General features: G+C 45.1%; 1 protein-coding gene across 2 annotated transcripts in view; it reads left to right on the top strand.

Moving 5' to 3' along the window:
- LOC5563558 (adenylate cyclase type 8) overlaps nucleotides 1–9,120 on the top strand; it is a 40,576-nt gene extending 31,456 nt beyond the window's left edge. The window contains exons 4-8 of one of the 2 annotated variants that reach the window (XR_002501289.1): nucleotides 6,873–7,169; nucleotides 7,226–7,451; nucleotides 7,764–7,824; nucleotides 8,453–8,598; nucleotides 8,664–9,120. Coding sequence is in view for 1 of the 2 variants with exons in the window: in XM_021849912.1 (XP_021705604.1) it covers nucleotides 6,873–7,169; nucleotides 7,226–7,451; nucleotides 8,453–8,598; nucleotides 8,664–8,783 (789 nt within the window). In the remaining variant the exon portion in view is untranslated. The remainder of the gene's footprint in view (nucleotides 1–6,872; nucleotides 7,170–7,225; nucleotides 7,452–7,763; nucleotides 7,825–8,452; nucleotides 8,599–8,663) is intronic. The other variant, XM_021849912.1, reaches the window with a different exon arrangement.
- The last annotated feature ends 5 nt before the right edge of the window (nucleotides 9,121–9,125 follow it).

Genomic DNA, 9,125 nt, shown 5'->3' with positions numbered 1-9,125 from the left:
ATGTTGTGGAATGTTGATGGAAAGGATAGTGCCATAGGATACGTTCGGTAGACGTTCTGGTCGACAAATGGTTAATATTTACGCATTGTGACCATGCGCTGCTGATCAGAACGAACTCACCAAATTGCTTTTTCGAAACTCCTCTGCCATCCGTCGCTCCTCTAATAATGGACAACAGCGTGAGCCGTAACTTAGTATTGCTCATCAAAATGCACACACCGCACGAAAAATCGACCAAAAACTGTAGTTTATAATCCATCCCGAGCTGAGCATTCACGAACCATTCAGTTTTTGAATCAACACGCTTAACACATACAGGATATAAAAAAACGAGTCGCGCGAAACGAATTCAATTGTTGGAGCCATCACAGAGTAGGGTAACGTATATAACTTGGACATGCATATAATTTGGACAGGCTAGTCGTTCTATGCTCATTTCCAATGAGATGGTGCGGAATATATGTACGGGAAATCATGTATTGCGTTATTAATACACTATGCTGCTTAATAATGATGGCCATTTTCATACCAATTACTGATTGGCTTCAAAAATAACAAAATTGTAAATTGTATCAACAGAACATCTGTGAAACCTACGAATGCAAGAGGATGTGCATTTCAAGAACATACATTAAATGCAATAATAGCGCTCAGAATTGGCATTCATAAAATATTTAAATGTGGCAACATGATAAAATATGTCTAAAATTTAAGCTAAGTTCATCTAAAATCTTAACATGAGTATATAAGGCATAAATCAGGTGATGTCCAAAATAGATTATGGTGATTGTGCAGTTGATATAATTTAGCCATCTGATGAAACATACTGGAATGTCGCATGCATGCATACTTGCAGGCGTTTTTCGTGGATCTGATGATATTTGCTTGCATTACATGAAATTATTGATTATCACTAATATATACATCCGATAAGCAAAAAAAAATGCATAAGTCACATGTAAATTCCTAAAATTTTATGATGTGATCGTCTTTTCAAGAAACCATTGCATGGATATTGAGATAACGCCCCTGTCCAAATTATATTCACAAGAGGGTGTCCAAAATGTATATTTGGTGTCCGAAATATATAACAGACAGGTCGCAAAAAACGCCTTTTTGGAAGCTAATACTACAGTTTGTATGCTTTTGCTCCCCAGAGTACAATGGGAGCTCCTCAAGGTACAATGGGACATTAAGCATATAAGTAACATTAGGTAATAAAATATTATTATCTAATGCATTTAATTAATCGCCGTTTCCAGACATATCCTTAGCCTGTCCAAAATACATAATTTACCCTACTCTCGAGCAAAACGTAAGAAATTCGAAAACATGTTCCTACAGAACATTTGCACGTGGCATAGCAACATCCGCCGAATCTAATTTTCACCAGCCGAATTGAAAAAAAGCGTGTGAGGTGAACATCATACAAAATTCAATACGCAACCGCCCTCGCGCACGGCTTGCTGCGATCAGCTTTAAAGAACACATATGACATGCACGCAAAATATTGAAAATTTATAAAGTATTGATTAAATTCGCAAATGTTTGGACCACCTCCAATTAAAAAGTGACTAGATTTGGTGGCAAACATAATGTAAACGGTGATAACGCGTAACAATAATTATAAATAATAAAACGTGGTTTGTTTGAAAATTATGAAAACTACACCACAAAATAATGCTGGAATGTGACGTGCGTACGGAACACACACACATACACACACAAGCCCATACATGTACATTAGCCCTCTGGAGTGCAAACCGGCACATCAGGATGGATGCCAGTAAAATCCTGATTATGGTATACTGGTTACGGCGCAGAACAACGGACAGGACACGGATTACGGATTACACACTACATTGCGACACAGAGCTGACAGTCGTGTTATTCTATTCCCCGAGTAAGGATGGGTAATACCATCTTGAAACGGCGAATAGGCTAATGGTGCGATTGCCCCCGTCCCGGTCCTTGGCAGGCCTCTGGATACGTTCGGAACCCGCCCATCTTAAGTGATGAGTACTAGGCTCGGATAACCAAACCCCGATCTACGCTGATTCGGCTCTGAACACGCTTCTCATAAGGGATCGTGTCAACCCTTGCATGGCCTCCCTGCTTGCATAGATAACCATGGGATCGTGAGAGACGACTACGTATGGCGGGAAATGATAGCGGCCCAGAGGGGGGACCCTGAAAAATGGAAGAGAGTCAAATTGAAATCGTAGAAGGTGAACCCTTTTGCTAAAGGTGGCTTGGCACCACCATCGCAGCTAGGGCAACAGCAGCGCGATCAGGAGGAACAGCAGCAGCTTCAACAGCCACAGCAGTAGCTTCAACAACGGCAGCAGCAGCAGCAGCAGCAGCAGCAGCAGCAGCAGCAGCAGCAGCAGCAGCAACAGCAGCAGCAGCAGCAACAGGCTCAGGTCAGTGCATGGTCGAAGGTGCTAAAGCTACCGAGAGTTTTGGCAGCCAAGAAACTGGTGGACGAATTGCAGGAGTTCGTCGATAAAAGAAGTAATGTGCACAAAGACATTAAGACGTTGGTGTTGAAGATCTAAGCCACTCTTGGACTAGTTGTCAAGGAATGGGCGGCCGTTGCACAGAAAATGGGATCGACTGAGAAGGAGTTGACGGTGACCAAGACTGCCTTAGAAATGAGGCAAGTGCCGACTCAACAAACGGCGATGCCAATCACTTTTGCGAGGGAAACCAACGCAAAGAGGGACAAATCCCAGAGGTCGGAGAGCGTGCCCTTCATACCGAAGAGGCCAAGAGCATCACCAGGAGATGCAAGACCGGGTGGTTCCAAGAAACACAAGGACGCTCGCGTCAACGAGTCAGGCCCAGAGAATGCAGCAACCACCAAGGAAGGCAACGATACCCCTTGGGAAATCGTCAAGGCAAAAAATCGGAAGACGAAAACCAAGAGCAGGTCCGAAAAACAAAGCCTCTTCAAGGGCCGGAAGAGAGGCGAGGCGCTTATAGTCAAGGCAAGCGATGACTCGTATGAGAAGATTCTCCGTGCAATGCGGACAAACAGCTAGGTGCAGACGTGCGGAAAGTCAGGTGCCCCCGCACTGGAGATATGATCCTGGAGCTAAAAAAAGACCCGATGGCCAGCAGCTCTTCGTACAAAGAGCTCACCGAGAAAGCCATGGGTAATACGGTGCAAGTAAGGGCCGTGTGCCCGGAGGCAGTTCTTGAATGCAAGAACTTGGATGGAATCTCTACGGACGAGGATGTAAGGGTTCCCATGAAGGAGCAGTGCGGGCTAGGGGAAGTGCAGATGCAGATCCGCATAAGGAAGGGATTGAGGTGGCCATCAAGGCAATAAAAACGGAGAAGATAAAAGTAGGTTGGTCGGTATGTCCACTGTGTGGCTCTCAGAAATCGAAAACATGCTATAGATGCCACGAGTACGGTCATCTTGCTAGACTCAGCAAGGGGTCTGAATGAGGTAATTTATTTAGAAGATGCGGAGAAGAAGTCCACAAGGCACAAGCCTGCTAGAAGCCTCCAAAGCGTATGATCTGCGCTAACGGAGAGAGTAACAACCACGTCACAGGAGGCCTGCGATATCCGGTCTTAATACAAGCGACTGCTATTAAACCACAGTGGAGGTACACACTCAATCTCGATTTGCTTGTTCGGTAATTTTTTAAACTGGATGATTCTACAGTAGGAGATTCTCATTTGACACATTCCCGCATGCGCATTAGTTCTGTTTTATTTGATTTTGACGACAAGTCAGTAAAAAACATCAACTACTGAATAGTCGGTGCTGACTTTTCGGCCTGTTCGGTAATGTTGCAAAATTGGGCCTGACAGCAACCGTAGTTCAGTAAAAAGTAAAAATTATTACTGAACCTCAGAAGTTTTCAATCAAAAAGCTGATATTTCAGTATATTTTATGGTTTACAATTCGTACCCAGTTTAAAAAATTACCGAACAAGCAAATCGTGAATGAGTGTGTATCGGAGCCATACCATGACTTGGCCAGCGATGGGAACTGGATAGCAGACAACGCGAAATCAGTGGCGATATGGACGGTGGGAAGAAATCGTTTCCAAGAAGTGTTACATCGTGCAGACGAAGGCTTTGTTATAGCCAAAATTAACGGAGTCTTCTTATGTAGCTGCTACGTACCCCCGCGATGGTCTATTGACCAGTTCAACGAGATGCTCGACAAGGTGATTGAAGAGCTCACAGACCAGTCAATGAATGGGGCAGTCGCTTCACCAACTCAAGAGGGAGCAATCTACTGGAGGCCTTAGCAAAGCTAAAGGTAGATGTTGCCAACAATGGTACTAACAGCACATACCGTCGGGATGGCCGAGAGTCAATTATTGACGTAACTTTCTGTTGCCCTGGACTGTCAGCAAGTTTAAACTGGCGAGTTAGTGAGGAGTATAAGCACAGTGACCACCAAGCGCTTCGGTACAATATTGGTAGCATTAAATCCAGGAAGGCTCCTGGACCACACGGTATCCCCAACGTAACTCTGAAAGCAGCAATTCAAGAAAACCAGGATATGTTCAGGATCGTGCTGCAAAAATGTATCGAAGAAGGTAACTTCCCCGACATCTGGAAGCTGGTGCTGCTGCCGAAACCAGGCAAGCCTCCTTCAGCATATAGATCGATATGGCTGCTGGATATAGTTGGCAAAGTGCTAGAACCAGTAATCCTAAACAGGCTTACATAATACACTGAGGGAGAAAACGGCTAGTGTGACATGCAGTTCGGCTTTCGGAAATGTAGATCCACCGTTGATGCCATCCAAAAGGTCGTAAAAGCTATGGAGCCGGCGTGGAAACGAAAGAGGAGAGGCAATCGGTACTGCGGAGTGGTCACTTTGGACTTAAAAAAATCCTTCAACAGTGCCAGTGCTGCACAGTTTGGAGGTCCCGAGTATCTTTGTAAGATTTTAAGGAGCTACCTTCAGACACGTACACTGATCTTCGAAACATACGCTGGGAAAAGGGGGACAACAATCACGGCGGGTGTCCTTCGGGGCTCTATTCTTCCCTCTGGAACGCTGTATATGACGAAGTATTGCAGCTGAGCTTCCCCCGGGGTGTCAAGATCGACGGCTTCGCGGATGACGTAGTGCTCGTAGTCATTGGCAAATCACTAGAGGAAGTAGAGATACTTGCTACTGAGGGAGCAGACGCCGTGGAAGAATGGATGCGAGGAAAGAAGCTTGTGTTAACCCATCACAAAACCGAAGTTGTGATGATAGGCAACCGAAAAGCAGTGCAGATGGCGAGAATCTCGGTTGGACAGTGTATCATCGACTCAAAGCGGGAAGTCAGACACCTGGGATGATGATCGATGATCGGTTCAGCTTCAACAGCCATGTCGATTATGCATGTGAGAGGGCCGTGAAGGTGATACCAGCTCTATCCCGGATCATGCCCAACAACTCAGCGATCAGCAGCAGCAAGAAGCGACTACTGGCGAGCGTGTCTACGTCGATACTCAGATACGCTGGCTCCGTGTAGGTGACAGCACTGCAGACGAAGAGGAACCGCTCCCAGCTGAACAGTACATCCAGACTGATGGCCATGCGTGTGGTGAGCGCGTATCGTGCGATATCATCGGAGCCAGTCTATGTGATTGCAGGATTGATTCCTATAAGCCTTCAACTCGAAGAGGACAGCGAGTGCTACAGGGACCTAGGCATACGGGGAATTCGGAAAAGAGCCAGAGATTGAACCATGAGGAAATGGCCACAGCAGTGGGATAGGGCTGAGAACGGTAGATGGACCCACCGACTAATTCCGTGCCTGCCGATGTGGGTAAACAGAAAACACGGAGAAATGAATTTCCACTTGACGCAGTTTTTGTCTGGTCATGGCTGCTTCAAGAAATACCTGAATAGGTTTGGACACGCAAGGTTGCCGTTATGCACCGGGTGTGGTGAAATTGAAAACTCTGAGCTCGAAGACCAATGTTACCTTTGAGTGAGCACCACAGAGCATAAACCCCATTAGAATCCAAGATAGCCGGGGTAGCTGAAAGTTTCTAGCTTTGTTAGAAGCGCGAAAATTCTATTTAAAAAAATCATCACCTTTACAACTCGGCCCCTGACATCTTCCCTGCAGAGTGTGAGATGTACCTGCTCTCAAAAACTCCTCCTCATCACATAACCTCCGAACCGCACATCTGCCACCAACCTCTTTCTGTCCTCTTAAACTCCTTTTGACACCGAGCTCCTCCTAGCCTTGAATTCCTCTTGGCCAACCACGCCGTCCTCCAAGTTCCTCCTGGCTTTGGAGTTCCTCCAGCTCTTCCAAGCAGCCTCGACAGCATCTTGGCCTCCGACTCTTGGTTCCGCATCCACGCTACCTCACTTCCAAGCTATGTCTCTTCAGCAAGATTCTACCTCCTCGCGGTCTCTCATCGGAGTCGATCTCAGCGTAGCATTCCTGGGCCCATAACCTGTTGGAAATAACTACACATATACAGGAATCTGGCTATCCGTTTTCAACCGCAGACTACTAACTGATATCGCTACCACCAGATCAGCACCTTTCCTTTATTCCATATCTTGATAGATGTCGAGAGCAGGGCGAGCAGCAACGGAATGAGTTCAGCCGGAGGTAGAATTTCCATGGAATGGCAGAATTTTATTTCGGTCAAAAAAGATCACTATAGTCCAGTTGACTTATTACTGTATGTTGAGCCCACTTCGAAAACCATTACATCTTTAGTAACTCCCTGACTCTCAGAAGTCCTGAAGGGGATTCGTTCAGCCCCTGGGCATTCATCTCTGCAGCCCCTTCAAAAGCTATATAGATTGTGATCTTTGACCAGACAGCCTGACCCTGTAGATCTTATGAATCACGAACCGTCTTTTTACCTACTTTCAGACCAAAGTTGACGAGAAAGATGAGGAAGCCGTTTGCGATTTGGTGGAGTTTGCCTTGGCCATGCGACAGAAACTTCAGGAGGTCAACAAGGATGCTTTCAACACGTTCCAGCTAAGGGTTGGCATTAGTAGTGGGCCCCTGGTGAGTGGCGTCATTGGAGCTCGTAAGCCCGTCTACGACATCTGGGGCAATACCGTTAACGTTGCGTCCCGGATGGACTCCACCGGAGAGAACTGGAAAGTGCAGGTCCCGGACTATACGGCGGCGTTGCTACAAACCAAGGGTTACACGTGTGTCGTAAGTTTTCAAGAATGTGACGAGTTCCTATACCCTAATGAGTTACTTTTTTACAGCAACGTGGAGAGGTGAACGTGAAGGGTAAGGGTCTCATGTTGACCTACTGGGTGCTCGGTATGAATGTGTCCGCAAGTCAATTAACCTCTCCAGCACTGATGCCCGCTGGAGTTCCACAGGTTCAGACACCGTCCCTACAGAGACAGATTTCTCAGCACAGCTCTCTTGCGGCCGTAGTGTTTGGTATGATGCAAGCGTCCAAGAGAAGCAATCATAACACAACTCGTAAGTATCCTGTATTACTGTCACAACCCTGTCTTTCCTATTAGAATCAGCTAAAAATGTCAGATGTTAAGTGTTTCGTCCACTCTTGTCGATGTCGCTTCAGCATATATTTGTTGTACTCACTATTGTTCTATTGATGGGCTCTTTTAAGCATCACTTTCTCTGTCTGATATTTTTAGCTGGTTGCTCCTCACATCTTCACAGTTTCACTATCTAAAACTATCACTTTCTTCTTCTAAATATACTCTTATGTGTAACGAAAATCACTTGCATAAAACACACATACACATACACATCAATCGCAATGTGCAGAAAAATGTGGCTGGAGCCGTGCTAAAAACTTGACCGTCAATAAGATGCGTTTGCTGGCACCGTATGTATAAGCTTCGACTGCTTTTGGCAGAGAATTTCTCAGCTCCCGATAACCCGGTTGTCGTCACTAATCACGGACCTGTTGTGTCGGTTGACCTCTCTAATGTTGTGTTGTGCCAACAGTAATATTCCCCATACCGTTCCGGGTATCGTTCGAACTAGACACCTTGGTTGAGATCCATCGTATATTATTGTAACCAGTAACCAGTAACGCTTAACCTTTGTCGGCATGTTTTCTCTCAAATCTAACCTACAGTTTGTCTGTGCCTTCAGTATGCTTAGATAACTCGATTGTCAACTATTATTTCAAACTGTTTTCCATATTTTTTTTTTTTTTTGAACGATGCATCGAATTCCGACCATTAATTACCATTTCAATTTCAAAGATTCTAGGTAACATTGCATTTCTGAATTTATTACTATTTTCAATTGTTTATCTCTAAAACGATTATGAGATGTTTTGGCAACTCTGGTTCATTGTAATGGTTGCTAGAAAATCTCCAAATGCATCAACATATAGAAACGGTTCTACAAATCGTGGAAAAACAAAAATATAAAAATAATGCTCGGGATTCGAAGCGTCCAGTGAATTCGTACCAGCACGTTAATATTCTTTTCTTTTCGTTTAGCAACCGCAACGCCTTCTCCGAAAACCCGGTTCGGGCGACGGGGAAGCACATTCAGCTCAGTGAGATTGAGTCAGAAAGTGCAGTCTAATAATCCGATCCGAAGGAACACGACCCGGGTACGGGGCCGCAGTTACACCATGAAGAAGGTATTTCTCAACCCAAGTAATATGCGAACTGAACAATATCTAATATCTCCTCTCCAACCGAGCAGCCAACCATCCCTCATTCGCCATCGGTACAGATTCCGACCTGTACCACGCCGGACAACAATGTGATACCATCCTTCCTGCAGCTGCACCAGAACGTCAAAGAGGAACAGACTGGAGTGTAATCGAGAATCAAAGAGTTGTAACTATTTTTTATTCGTCCGGAAACTACGGACGGAATTTTTGCCAAATGTCTGCTGCTTTCCACGTGAGAGCCCAACTGGAAATGGCATTTGCACAGAAAATAGCACACTAGAAGCTGGAAACGGTAGCCAAATATTGTATTCTAGTCATGAAACAGAACAAGTAGAGAATCAAACACACAAACTTTTACTGTTATATACTAACTGCACAAACCATTTCTAAACCATAGATAAGTACGCCGTTTTGCAGGTCGATCGAATTTTATTCAGAAAATCAAACTAAACTATTCAAATCTATAGAACAGAGTCAGAACAACAATAGGG

The sequence above is a fragment of the Aedes aegypti genome, chromosome 3 (genome assembly GCF_002204515.2).
Source record: "Aedes aegypti strain LVP_AGWG chromosome 3, AaegL5.0 Primary Assembly, whole genome shotgun sequence".
Taxonomy (NCBI): Eukaryota; Metazoa; Arthropoda; class Insecta; order Diptera; family Culicidae; genus Aedes; species Aedes aegypti.
This window is presented reverse-complemented; position numbering and strand designations above follow the sequence as displayed.